The 14,461-nt window shown below is 42.7% G+C and overlaps 1 protein-coding gene across 1 annotated transcript in view; it reads right to left on the bottom strand.

The window, feature by feature from the left end:
• LOC139367145 (clathrin coat assembly protein AP180-like) overlaps positions 1-12,804 on the bottom strand; it is a 68,038-nt gene extending 55,234 nt beyond the window's left edge. Inside the window, exon 1 of the mRNA XM_071105225.1 lies at positions 12,445-12,804. Within this exon, the coding sequence (XP_070961326.1) occupies positions 12,445-12,574 (130 nt within the window). The 5' untranslated portion in view covers positions 12,575-12,804. The remainder of the gene's footprint in view (positions 1-12,444) is intronic.
• Between the last annotated feature and the right edge of the window lie 1,657 nt (positions 12,805-14,461).

Raw genomic sequence — 14,461 nt, 5'->3', positions numbered from 1 at the left:
CTTCAAGCTGCATACTGGACCTATTCCAACTAAACTACTGAAAGAGCTGTTTCCTGTGCTTGGCCCTCCTATCCACCAGATGGGTGTGTTCCAAACTTACTAAAAGTGGCAGTAATAAAGCATCTCTTGAAAAAGCCATACCTTGACCCATAAAATATTTTAAAAACTATCGGCCTATATCGAATCTCCCATTCCTCTCAAAAATGTTAGAAAAAGCTGTTGCGCAGCAACTCACTGCCTTCCTGAAGACAAACAATCTATACAAAACGTTTCAGTCTGGTTTTAGGCCCCATCATAGCACTGAGACTGCACTTATGAAGGTGGTAAATGACCTTTTAATGGCATCAGACCGAGGCTCTGCATCTGTCCTTGTGCTCCTAGACCTTAGTGCTGCTTTTGATACCATCGATCACCACATTCTTTTGGAGAGATTGGAAACCCAAATTGGTCTACACGGACAAGTTCTGGCCTGGTTTAGATCTTATCTGTCGTTAAGATATCAGTTTGTCTCTGTGAATGGTTTGTCCTCTGACAAATGAACTGTACATTTCGGTGTTCCTCAAGGTTCTGTTTTAGGACCACTATTGTTTTCACTATATATTTTACCTCTTGGGGATGTCATTCGAAAACATAATGTTAACTTTGACACACAGCTGTACATTTCAATGAAACATGGTGAAGCCCCAAAATGGCCCTCTCTGGATGCCTGTGTTTCAGACATAAGGAAGTGGATGGCTGCGGACTTTCTACTTTTAAACTCGGACAAAACAGAGATGCTTGTTCTAGGTCCCAAGAAACAAAGAGATCTACTGTTGAATCTGACAATTAATCTTAATGGTTGTACAGTCGTCTCAAATAAAACTGTGAAGGACCTCGGCGTTACTCTGGAACCTGATCTCTCTTTTGACGAACATATCAAGTCTGTTTCAAGGGCAGCTTTTTTCCATCTACGTAACATTTCAAAAATCAGAAACTTTCTGTCCAAAAATGATGCAGAAAAATTCATCCATGCTTTTGTTACTTCTAGGTTAGACTACTGCAATGCTCTACTTTCCGGCTACTCTGATAAAGCACTAAATAAACTTCAGTTAGTGCTAAATACGGCTGCTAGAATCCTGAATAGAAACAAAAAATGTGATCATATTACTCCAGTGCTAGCCTCCCTACACTGGCTTCCTGTCAAGGCAAGGGCTGATTTCAAGGTTTTACTGCTAACCTACAAAGCATTACATGGGCTTGCTCCTACCTATCTCTCTGATTTGGTCCTGACGTACATACCTACACGTACGCTACAGTCACAAGACGCAGGCCTCCTAATTGTCCCTAGAATTTCTAAGCAAACAGCTGGAGGCAGGGCTTTCTCCTATAGAGCTCCATTTTTATGGAATGGTCTGCCTACCCATGTGAGAGACGCAAACTTGGTCTCAACCTTTAAGTCTTTACTGAAGACTCATCTCTTCAGTGGGTCATATGATTGAGTGTAGTCTGGCCCAGGAGTGTGAAGGTGAACGGAAAGGCTCTGGAGCAACGAACCGCCCTCGCTGTCTCTGCCTGGCCAGTTCCCCTCATTCCACTGGGATTCTCTGCCTCTAACCCTATTACAGGGGCTGAGTCAATGGCTTACTGGTGCTCTTTCATGCCGTCCCTAGGAGGGGTGCGTCACTTGAGTGGGTTGAGTCACTGATGTGATCTTCCTGTCTGGGTTGGCGCCCCCCCCCCTTGGGTTGTGCCGTGGCGGAGATGTTTGTGGGCTATACTCGGCCTTGTCTCAGGATGGTAAGTTGGTGGTTGAAGATATCCCTCTAGTGGTGTGGGGGCTGTGCTTTGGCAAAGTGGGTGGGGTTATATCCTTCCTGTTTGGCCCTGTCCGGGGGTATCATCGGATGGGGCAACAGTGTCTCCTGACCCCTCCTGCCTCAGCCTCCAGTATTTATGCTGCAGTAGTTTGTGTCGGGGGCTAGGGTCAGTTTGTTATATCTGGAGTACTTCTCCTGTCCTATCCGGTGTCCTGTGTGAATTTTAAGTATGCTCTCTCTAATTCTCTCTTTCTCTCTTTCTTTCTCTCACTTGGAGGACCTGAGCCCTAGGACCATGCCTCAGGACTACCTGGCATGATGACTCCTTGCTGTCCCCAGTCCACCTGGCCGTGCTGCTGCTCCAGTTTCAACTGTTCTGCCTGTGATTATTATTATTTGACCATACTGGTCATTTAGGAACATTTGAACATCTTGGCCATGTTCTGTTATAATCTCCACCCGGCACAGCCAGAAGAGGACTGAACATCCCCACATAGCCTGGTTCCTCTCTAGGTTTCTTCCTAGGTTTTGGCCTTTCTAGGGAGTTTTTCACCGTGCTTCTACACCTGCATTGCTTGCTGTTTGTGGTTTTCGGCTGGGTTTCTGTACAGCACTTTGAGATATCAGCTGATGTACAAAGGGCTATATAAATACATTTGATTTGATTTGATGACCTGCACCAAAGTTAGATTAGGATATAGGCCAAGGACTAGATTAAATGTATTTGTACTACTACTTTTTTGCTACTACTTTTAGTCTTCAAATATCTGGTTGTTTAGTACACTACCTTAGTACACTACTCTCCAGTAGGTGTACCAAAACAGTAGGTGTACCAAAATATTTAAGGGCATTTTCTCAATAGTGGCATTACAAGTTTATTAACTTTCAAAGCAGAATAACTTTCCCATTGTTCCTCAACTGCAGTGTACAATATACTATTTTCTATCTCTGACTAATTTTATCCAATGTAAAAAACACAATTTCCAATTTTTCTAAATGGGACCAAATCCAGGTGGTGGGTTACATATCTGCTGCCACCTCTCACCTCCTCCCCTGTTCCCTCCAACCCCTACTACTACATAAAACCTGTTAATTGGAATGACTGTTGATTTAGATTTAGGCAGTGCAGGTGATAATTAACAGTGCTGGTGATAATTAACACCCCCCCCCACACACACACACACACACACACACAGAGAGATGGGTATTCTGCTGCAAATGCCTGTCGGATGTCATGATAGAATATATATGTGTTGTTATGTATGTGTTTTGGTGTGTGTACGTGCATGCGTGTGTGTCCACAGCCCTGATCATGACTCATTTACACTCAAACAGCTGTTGTAGCAGGGCAAGAGGATGGAAGCCATATTGTTTAAATTGCATTGGATAAAGATGGCGGTACTTATGAGCAGCAGGGTAGCAGGTCTCTTCCTTCTGAACCATCTAATTTGGCTATTATCCAAATCCTGCCAGTGCACTACCTCCCTCTGGGCTGAGGCTAAGGCTGTTCTTCTCATCTTACTGGGGTCTTAACCTTTGAAGTCAGTATGAAAACGATCCGTTTTTCTGACCATAGGGACCAAAAAGCACGGTAGAAGCCAGAATCCCAACATGGCCACAATAATAAGTTGATGTGAGAGTCATGAAGAGGTTAAACGTTTCCCAAGACTTGTGCCCTGGCAGCTGGGGGCCATGACTGGCATAGACACACAAAGCTGGGCTTCTTAATCCATGGCGTCCCTATACAGTTGTGTTCTCTATCCCCTTCCACACAACGAGAACTTGGCAGGAGAACGTACTTAGCATTCACACATAAGCAGTGTAACAGCTCTAAGATTGCTGGAGCCTGCACTGAAGACACAAGCGGGCCCTGTCGAGCCCCCATCAAGAGTGTTGAAAGATGTTAAAGCACCTCCTTGCTGTTCAGCTGTAATGATCACAATTCTAAAATAATTAACGCATGGATCTTTCACACAGGTGTCTCCAATCCCCTGCTAAGATGAGAGCTGACCTGACATCTTACTCTTTTCATGGCTTTCGATGTAAGCTGTGGTGTGAAGCTACACCATCTTCTAGGTGTGAGGGTGTGGTCTGAGGAATCCTGACTGACAAACGGACCATTATAGTCTACTGTGTTGTCTGGCAGGAGGAAGACCCATTTCTGATCAGAGTCATGTTCTCAAGTGAGAAACATTTTTGAAATAGGGAGATTTTAAATGAAAAATATTGCTTTACAAAATGTTTTGCTACAGAGTGCCCTACTGAACATGACCCAAGTGATCTAGTTCAGCAACTACACTGGTGTCCTATTACACTACTACTGTATTATGTCTAGTGAAATCCCTTGTCCAGTGAGGGTTGGACACCTGAGAGAGTTTGGAGGTTCTCTCTCTCTCTCTCTCTCCTTACTGCAGCACACTACTATCACTGCATAATTTCACTCTCTACTGGGAGAGAATGAATATGGGTGGGGTAAGGATGATTCCCACTTATGGGTCAGCATGGAAAGCTTACAGGCCTGGTGTTTGACGATATCACACTCACAAAATCACCATGGAAACATACCGGGGACACAGAGTCTTCAAATGAAAAAGACACGAGAGAACTTTCAGCTTTTTAGATGGCACCACTCTATATCCAGACAAACTATTCCTTATCTCAAGATAACACATAAATAACAACATTAAGTGTGCTTCGGTGTACCTCAATCAGACAAGAACATTCTGAATGAATATCAATTTCCAGTCCTCCTCTAGCCGATGGGGAAGCCTTGATGAACAAGACTTGGAAGGACAGCATCACAACTAGTTAGAAATGAACAATAAAACAGTAGGATCCCCATTTTGCTCAAAAATCATACTTCTTGAATATTTCCTTTTTTTCTCAATTATTGAAGTCTGAGAGGAAAATGTGCTGGATGCAAAAGTTATTAAATTCATAATGTTGTTAGATCTAATAATGTTTTTGTGAGGGGTTCAGATCACAGACCTGCAATAATATAAACAAAAATACATATATAAAAAAATGAAAAATTATTTTAAAAATATCTATATTATTTGTCTTGTCTGTCCCATCTCCCCCGCCCCTCCCCCTTCTTTGTAGGTGACACCATTTTCTATCCCCCCCCCCCCCCTCCCAATTGTTTGTGGGACCAAGGCACACATGAATAGAATCAGCCTGTATCCATCAATATTCTATACTGACATTCAAAATACAAATGATCAATTCAAACAATTCTACATTTTTGACTACTCTATTGAATGTATCTAATGTTGTTTCCTTGGCGCTGTTCACACGAGCTATGGAGAGCTGCAGTGAAAGATCATCAAGGAAGTTTTGTAGCCATTGCGTTATGCTGAGGTTATGTGGAGGCTTGCATCTGGTCATTAACATTATTTTTGCCCCAGTCAGTCCAAACAACCATACTCGTTTCTGGGGTACTGTGAAAGTCAGTGAAGAGTCATCTTCAACAATAAAATACTGGAGAGATGGGGAAAAGGCAGCACCAACTATGCTCGACACAGACTTGGCGACCTGGGACCAAAAGGTCTTCATACTGGGGCAGTCCCACATCATGTGCATGTAGGTTCCAAAATTCAGTGAGTGTATGGAATGGTGTTCATAAGTGCACATAGCAGTTCTTAAATGCAAATGTAAAAAAAAAAAAAATGACACACCAAATGAAACATATTTTTTTTAGGTCATGAAAGGATAATTTAACCTTTCATCATTCATTATGTCTGAAAATGTATGAGTTGTTTGTTCAGACCGTTGTTTAAAAATAATAGGTTTCCTTCCCAAAGGTAGGGAGCTATTTCTAAATATTGGTGTTTGGGTATGCCATTGCACTTTCCAATTACCCAGTTCTTCGATTTGTTGCCAGGTCTATATTGTGTGGGAGATTATTGGTCCTAAATGAGTACGGCACAATTTAGGAGATGAGGAAGAGAATAGTATCTCTCAGTGTGAATGGTGACACTATATTTTCCTCAATTTCCAACCAAGAAAGACATTTATCTTGATCAAATGTGTCAAGAGGGCTTCTTAAAGAAAAACTAACAGGTCTGTGAGAGCCGTAATTCTTACTGGTTGGTAGGTGATCAAATACTTATGTCATGCAATAAAATGCAAAGGAATTACTTAAAAATCATAGAATGTGATTTTCTGGATTTTTATTTTTGTCTCACAGTTGAAGTGTACCTATCATAAAAATTACAGACCTCTACATGCTTTGTAAGTAGGAAAACCTGCAAAATCGGCAGTGTGTCAAATACTTGTTCTCCCCACTGTAGTTACTCTGTAGAGATGAGAGAACCTTCCTGAAAAACAACCATCTCTGCAGCACTCCACCAATCAGGTATTTATGGTAGAGTGGCCAGACAAAAGCCACTCCTCAGTAAAAAAGCACATGACAGCCCACTTGGAGATTACCAAAAGGCACCTAAAGGACTCTCAGACCATGAGAAATAAGATTCTCTGGTCTGATGAAACCAAGATTGAACTATTTGGCCTGAATGCCAAGCGTCACGTCTGGAGGAAACCTGGCACCATCCCTACGGTGAAGTATGGTGGTGGCAGCATCATGCTGTGAGGATGTTTTTCAGTGGCAGGGACTGGAAGACTAGTCAGGATCGAGGGAAAGATGAAACAGAGCAAAGTACAGAGAGATCCTTGATGAAAACCTGCTCCAGAGGGCTCAGGACTTCAGACTCGGGCAAAGGTTCACCTTCCAACAGGACAATGATCCTAAGCACACAGCCAAGACTTCCGGATAAGCCTCTGAATGTCCTTGAGTGGCCCAGCCAGAGCCCGGACTTGAACCCGATCTAACATCTCTGGATAGACCTGAAAATAGATGTGCAGCGAAGCTCCCCATCCAACCTGACAGAGCTTGAGAGGATCTTCAGAGAAGAATGGGAGAAACTCCCCAAATACGGGTGTGCCAAGCTTGTAGCGTCATATGCAAGAAGACTCAAGGCTGTAATCATATCCAAAGGTGCTTCAACAAAGTACTGAGTAAAGGGTTTAAATGCTTACGTAAATGTGATATTTTTTTATTTATTTTTTTGACCCAAAAATGTAAACCCTGTTTTTGCTTTGTCATTATTGTCACGTCTGCTCCTCTCCTCCCCTCCGGTGTACGACGTAGCCAGAGTACTAACCACCGGTCCTGGGATTCATCATTACGCACAGCTGGCACTCATCATTACGCGCAACTGTGAATCATTATGATTCACACCTGGACTCCATTATCTTCATAATTTCCTCCCCTTTATATGTCACTCTCCCAGGTTCACTCACCAGTTGGTATTGTTCTTGCGTATGTTAGTGTCATGTTCTTGGTTTTGTTGTTTTATTAAAACGTTTCACCTGCACCTGCTTCCGACTCACCGCCCCATCATTACAATTATGGGGTATTGTGTGTAGATTGATGAGGAAAAAATACAATTTAATCAATTTTAGAATAAGGCTGTAATGTAACAAAGTGTCGAAAAAGTCAAAGGGTCTGAATACTTTCCGAATGCAATGTATGTCATCTGCATATAATGAGATTTGGTGGTCTGTGTCCTCAAATGATATTTGCTCTAAATCTTGGGATTGATCTATTGTTTTAGCTAAAGGCTCCAGTGATGGGGGAAATAGGTGACTAGACGCTGGACAGCCTTGATGAGTTCTCCGTTTGATGTCGAACTGTGAGGAGCATTGGTTGCACATCAAGACCATCGCAATGGGGTTACGATACATATTTATAAATATTTAGCCAAATACCATTATTTCCATAGAATACCAGAGACGGACAAAGGCCTGACTGCACAGGTGGGTGGTATATTAGGAGTAATGTGCATTATACCTATGAGACGTCTCAGACTGGCGTCAGACAATCTATGTTTGATGAAAACCTGTTTGATCAGGATTAACTAGTTTGGGTAAATGGTTTCAAGATGTTTGGCTAGAACCTTTTCGTACAATTTCATGTCACTGTTAATGAGGGAGAGAGGCCTATGACTTGAATAGAGAGTTGTGTCTTTACCTTTTTTATGTAACAGAGAGATAATTGCACTATTAACCTCTCTATTGAAAAAGCCCATTTGAATAGATGTTTGTCTCATTTCTAATCATATCAAGCCAAGTACAGACCAAAAGGTTAAATAGAATTCCGGTGGGATGCCATCCCATCCAGGGGATTTACCTCAGTTCATGTCTTTCAATGCATCGTGCAGTTCAATGAGCATTATACTGTAGCTGCATTTAGAGTGTGAATCATCGGAGGAGAGTTGTGCTAGATTCAAGTCCTCGAAAAAGGGTCTCTTGCTTTCTTCTGTATTTTGTACTTCAGAACTGTATACTTTTTCATATCAATTTTTTTTATTGTAAATTGATTGATGGTGAAAAAGAGAACACGTCAGACTGAATGGGAACAACGTCATCAAGACTATCATTACTGCGTAATTTACTAGCTAAGAGGAAGCTAGGTCTATTTACCGTCCACATAATCAGTTTGTCTGACTTTATGAATGAGAAATTCTGCTCTTAATCTGAGTAAGGAATTTAACTTCGGTTTGATGATGAATAATTCTCTCTCCTTCTCGGCTGGAAAAATGTTCTGCTGTGGACGAGTTAGCAAGGATAACGTGAGACTGTTGAGACTTGTTCAAACCAGAAGCAAATGCTATTGTATTGTTTCTAATGAACCCTTTAATGGCATCCCACATGAATTTATTATCATTCACCAATTCTTTGTTGAGGAGGATAAATTCATGTAAATCAGACCTGAATTGATTACAGAAATCCAATTTGTTTAAGAGAGTGAGATTACTTGTGGCACAATTTGGAACATTGGTTATAGTTTGCATAAGTTTCTGTCATGATCAGACATAGACATACAGTGTGTACAATTTCCACCTTTTGTACTAGATGCAATAACTGTGATGAAAGTAATATGGAATCAATCTATCCTTGAAAATGATCTGTGCCTAGCAGAGTAAAAAGTATATTCTTTCAGGTGTGGATTATGCACTCTCCATATTTTTTATTTTTTATTTCACCTTTATTTAACCAGGTAGGCTAGTTGAGAACAAGTTCTCATTTGCAACTGCGACCTGGCCAAGATAAAGCATAGCAGTGTGAACAGACAACAACACAGAGTTACACATGGAGTAAACAATTAACAAGTCAATAACACAGTAGAAAAAAAAAGAGAGTCTATATACATTGTGTGCAAAAGGCATGAGGAGGTAGGCGAATAATTACAATTTTGCAGATTAACACTGGAGTGATAAATGATCAGATGGTCATGTACAGGTAGAGATATTGGTGTGCAAAAAGGCAGAAAAGTAAATAAATATAAACAGTATGGGGAAGAGGTAGGTAAAATTGGGTGGGCTATTTACCGATAGACTATGTACAGCTGCAGCGATCGGTTAGCTGCTCAGATAGCAGATGTTTGAAGTTGGTGAGGGAGATAAAAGTTTCCAACTTCAGCGATTTTTGCAATTCGTTCCAGTCACAGGCATCAGAGAACTGGAACGAAAGGCGGCCAAATGAGGTGTTGGCTTTAGGGATGATCAGTGAGATACACCTGCTGGAGCGCGTGCTACGGGTGGGTGTTGCCATCGTGACCAGTGAACTGAGATAAGGCGAAGCTTTACCTAGCATGGACTTGTAGATGACCTGGAGCCAGTGGGTCTGGCGACGAATATGTAGTGAGGGCCAGCCGACTAGAGCATACAGGTCGCAGTGGTGGGTGGTATAAGGTGCTTTAGTAACAAAACGGATGGCACTGTGATAAACTGCATCCAGTTTGCTGAGTAGAGTGTTGGAAGCTATTTTGTAGATGACATCGCCGAAGTCGAGGATCGGTAGGATAGTCAGTTTTACTAGGGTAAGTTTGGCGGCGTGAGTGAAGGAGGCTTTGTTGCGGAATAGAAAGCCGACTCTAGATTTGATTTTAGATTGGAGATGTTTGATATGAGTCTGGAAGTACTATGTGTGTGTGTGTGTGTGTGTGTGTGTGTGTGTGTGTGTGTGTGTGTGTGTGTGTGTGTGTGTGTGTGTGTGTGTGTGTGTGTGTGTGTGTGTGTGTGTGTGTGTGTGTGCGTGCGTGTGCATGCATATATATGTGTGTGAACCTGTTGTGTATTCAGTGGAGAGCATTGTCTCTTAGAGCTAGTCAATGGGCGACATCACATATACTCAGAGCACTAAACGAGAGTGACTGGCTATGAGGAGCAGAGGACACTGAGTCTGCACTTTCCAAGATGTCAAAAGATTGCTGACACATGATTGGCCGGGGGTGGGCTTTCCAATCCCCCAATCCCATGATTAAGGGGAGAACATTTTTGCCAAGGTCACTCGTGGTTTTCATATTGATGATGTACAGAAGGAGAAACTATAGCCTTAGGTTACCTAGCTGGCGCAGTATTGGACTATCATCCTGGCAAGCAGACTCTCTTGGCCTAATTGCCACAGACTGATCACTAATGGTTCTTAGGGAGAAAGTGAGGCAAACAAGCCACCTGCCATCAGTGATAATGTAGGCCTGATGCAAATCAGAGGCCTTTGGAATAAATTGATCTGGTGCCTGACATGGGCACCCATGACAAAGATTCTCTTAGGTAGGGTTGTATAATCTTTCAAATGCTTACACATAATCGCATACAGGGGTATACACTTAGTATACAAAACATTAAGAATACCTGCTCGTTCCATGACATAGATTGACCAGATGAATCCAGGTGAAAGCTATATGATCCCTATATGATCCCAATCAGTGTAGATGAAGGGGAGGAGACAGGTTAAATAATTATTTTATAGCCTCCCGGGTGGCGCAGTGGTTAAGGGCGCTGTACTGCAGCGCCAGCTGTGCCATCAGAGTCCCTGGGTTCGCGCCCAGGCTCTGTCGTAACCGGCCGCGACCGGGAGGTCCGTGGGGCTACGCACAATTGGCCTAGCGTCGTCCGGGTTAGGGAGGGATTGGTCGGTAGGGATCTCCTTGTCTCATCGCGCACCAGCAACTCCTGTGGCGGGCCGGGCGCAGTGCGCGCTAGCCAAGGTTGCCAGGTGCACGGTGTAGCCTCCGACACATTGGTGCGGCTGGCTTCCGGGTTGGATGCACGCTGTGTTAAGAAGCAGTACGGCTGGTTGGGTTGTGTATCGGAGGACGCATGACATTCAGCCTTCGTCTCTCCCGAGCCCGTACGGGAGTTGTAGCAATGAGACAAGATAGTAGCTACTACAACAATTGGATACCACGAAAAAGGGGTAAAATTTTAAAAAAAAAAAATTTAAAAATAAAAATAAATAAAAAATTATAAGCCTCGCGACAATTGAAGCATGAGAGGGTGAATGGGCAAGACAAAATATTTAAACGCCTTTGAACGGGATATGGTAGTAGGATCCAGGCGCACCGGTTTGTGTCAAGAACTGCAACGCTGACGGATGCTTCACACTCAACAGTTTCCTCTGTGTATCAAGAATGGTCCACCACCCAAAGGACATCCAGCCAACTTGACACAACTGTGGGAAGTAATTGGAGTCAACATGGGCCAGTATCCCTGTGGAATGAAGCTGTTCTGTGGGCAAAAGGTTGGAGGTGCAACTCAGTATTAGGAAGATGTTCCTAGTGTTTGGTATACTCATTGGGTGTTTCAGACATTTAGTAAAATACAACTCTGAAACTAAGAAGTAAATTCAGCACATCGGGTTTCCTATGTAAGGCAAAACCTGAAAAAAAACCGTGTATCTCCTCACCATCTAACAAAGTGGGGCTTTGATACCAGACACAGCTGACAGACAGTGCCACTCTGCCTCCTATACCCCCTCAAACTGACCAGGTCCCAAGGTACAAGCCTGTGTTAGTAGTAGTGACAACAGGACCTTTGACCTTTTGCATTATGCATTTAGCAACATTGGTGCAGGAATCTATTATTCAGACAGATAGAGGCCCTGATCCAATGCTTTAAAAACATAGCCTGCCTTCCTTCCTTCATTCCTTCCTTCCTTTCTTCTTTGAGGTAATCCCTGATCTAACAAACATGGCTAGGTGTAATTCATGGTTCTATCCCATAGCTTCCACCATTTCAACCATATCAGATCACTTATTTCTCAAATGAGGGTGGAAGGAAGGATGCAGAGGTAGGAGGCTGATGGCTCTGTTCTGTTCAATGTCCTGGCTCGGAGTTGACTACTTCAGTCTAACTGCCCCTTTTATGAGCACAGCAGGCATCACTATTGATCGGTGATGCCTGGCAAGGGGCCTGGATAGTCTGGCTAAAGCAAAACATCATTTGTTTTAGGTCTACATGATGAAAAAATGTATTTCACACAAGCAAATGAAGATGGTGAACCATTACTATTGATGTAATAATATTATAATATGGGTATAGGTATCACCGGAGGTTGATGGCACATTAATTGAGGAGGTTGGGCTCGTGGTAATGGCTGGAGTGGAATGAGTAGACTAGTATCAAATACATGAAACGCATAGTTTGATGACATTCCATTTGCTCCATTATGAGCGTCCTCCCCTTAACAGCCTCCACTGATAGGTATAATATGATTAAATCACAGGAACACACACACACACACAAACACAGGCAGGAAACCAGTACTTGTTAGGTGTGTGTAGAGATGGGGAGGCCATACTTACATTCCAGGTGTTTTTTCTTGGGTGCTGTCTGCTCATGAGTGGTGGCTTTGCAAACAGCTCGAGCAACCTCCGATCCCGTTAAGCTGTATTGCGCCGCGGCGATGCGGTCCGTCAGCGTCTGCCCCGACATCTTCTCTCCGTGGCGTCAAACCTCACGAATCAAACGTCAAAAATGGTCCCCCCCAAAGCACAACCAGTCGTGGTATTCCAGAATGCCCTTAAAACTCCACTGGGGAGGTGGATATAGGGAAAAAAATACTCTCAGCCTAGATATGGGGAAATGTTCTGAGATCGGAAATGAAACGACAAATTGAAAAGGATGCTTGACATGGATAATGGCAAATAAGGTTGCGTCGTGCTTTCCTCTCGAGTCCAATTTACCGATAGCCTATGCCTTACTTAGCCCTGGCCCATGCTATATAAACTCGATTTGATAAATAAGATTGGCCAATAGGCTAACAGAGGTGCAATTTATCATCAATATGCAATACATATTTTCTATGATACCTTCTCGTTGTAATTGTCTATAAACGGGTATTTATTTTTTGCAATGTTTGATTTGTATAATTCTACATTAGTAATAAATGTTTTACAATTAAATATCCGTTCAATTACTTGTAGGTTATTCTATTCTAAAGTCCTTACTGTAACGGTTTGGATGGTCTCCTCCTTATAAAATGATGGTTCGCTGTGGATGATGCTCGACCAACAACGCGTCCTTCTCTCTTCCAGCGAAGGACTATAATTCCTCGTTAAGGACCCCAGTTTTTCAGCCAACTATTTCGCCTCTCAATTTATGGGCCATTAAATAACAGTGTCGTTCTTCCTCCCAGTGATCCACCGTTCACCACCGACGATGCTTGAAACTGAGGAGGTGGATGGTGGCGTTTCGGTGGATTTGCCTTGTTTGTTAATTTATTTATTTATTATCTCACTCCTCCCCCTGGTCTGAATCAGATGGCACGTCATTTAAGAACCCAGTAGGCTAGTAGCAGCATCGATATAATCAGCGGGCTGCATCCCAATGGCGAGGCGATTTCTTAAAGGGTTAAAGGGGACTACAGAAGCCAACGATGCAACTGATAGGCAGATATGCAGAGTAACCAACAGCTGATCTATCCAGTGCTGGAGAAGGGTATGGAAAGCTCCCTGACTCAACTGTATTGTGTTGTATTATGCTGCGTATTATGCGTTCATATGTAATCCCCGTTGGAAGTCTGTTTGTCTTTTCCTCTGGATTCCCTGAGAAGAATGGCTTGTTCACAATTATATGTTTGCGCATCTATTGGTGATGATAGAGAAACCTTCAAATATTTATATTAGAACCATTTTAGCACCATGGCACTGTCTACAAGTGCTGCCCAGTCTATGGATCTCAAACCATTTCAGCATCATGGTGTTGTCCTCAATTGGTTTCCACCAAAAACACCTTCCACCAAGAAGACCAGCATCCTGGAGTCGCCTCTTCACTGTTGACATTGAGACTGGTGTTTTGCGGGTACTATTTAATGAAGCTGCCAGTTGAGGACTTGTGAGGCTTCTGTTTCTCAAACTAGACACTCTAATGTACCTGTTTTATTGCTCAGTTGTGCACCGGGGCCCCTCACTCCTCTTTCTATTCTGGTTAGGGCCAGTTTGCGCTGTTCTGTGAAGGGAGTAGTACACAGTGTTGCACGAGATCTTCAGTTTCTTGCCAATTTCTTGAATGGAATAGCCGTCATTTCTCAGAACAAGAATAGACTGACGAGTTTCAGAAGTTCTTTATTTCTTGCCATTTTGAGCCTGTAATCAAATCCACAAATGCTGAAGCTCCAGATAATCAACTAGTCTAAAGAAGGCCAGTTTTATTGCTTCTTTAATCAGGACAACAGTTTTCAGCTGTGCTAACATAATTGCATTTTTTTTTCTAATGATCAATTAGCCTTTTAAAATGATAAACTTGGATTAGCTAACACAACGTGCCATTGGAACACAGGAGTGATGGTTTCTGATAATGGACTTCTGTACGCCTATGTAG

This window comes from Oncorhynchus clarkii, chromosome 2 (assembly GCF_045791955.1).
Source record: "Oncorhynchus clarkii lewisi isolate Uvic-CL-2024 chromosome 2, UVic_Ocla_1.0, whole genome shotgun sequence".
Classification (NCBI taxonomy): domain Eukaryota; kingdom Metazoa; phylum Chordata; class Actinopteri; order Salmoniformes; family Salmonidae; genus Oncorhynchus; species Oncorhynchus clarkii.
Note: the sequence above shows the minus strand (reverse complement) of the source record. Positions and strands in the feature narration are given on the sequence as shown.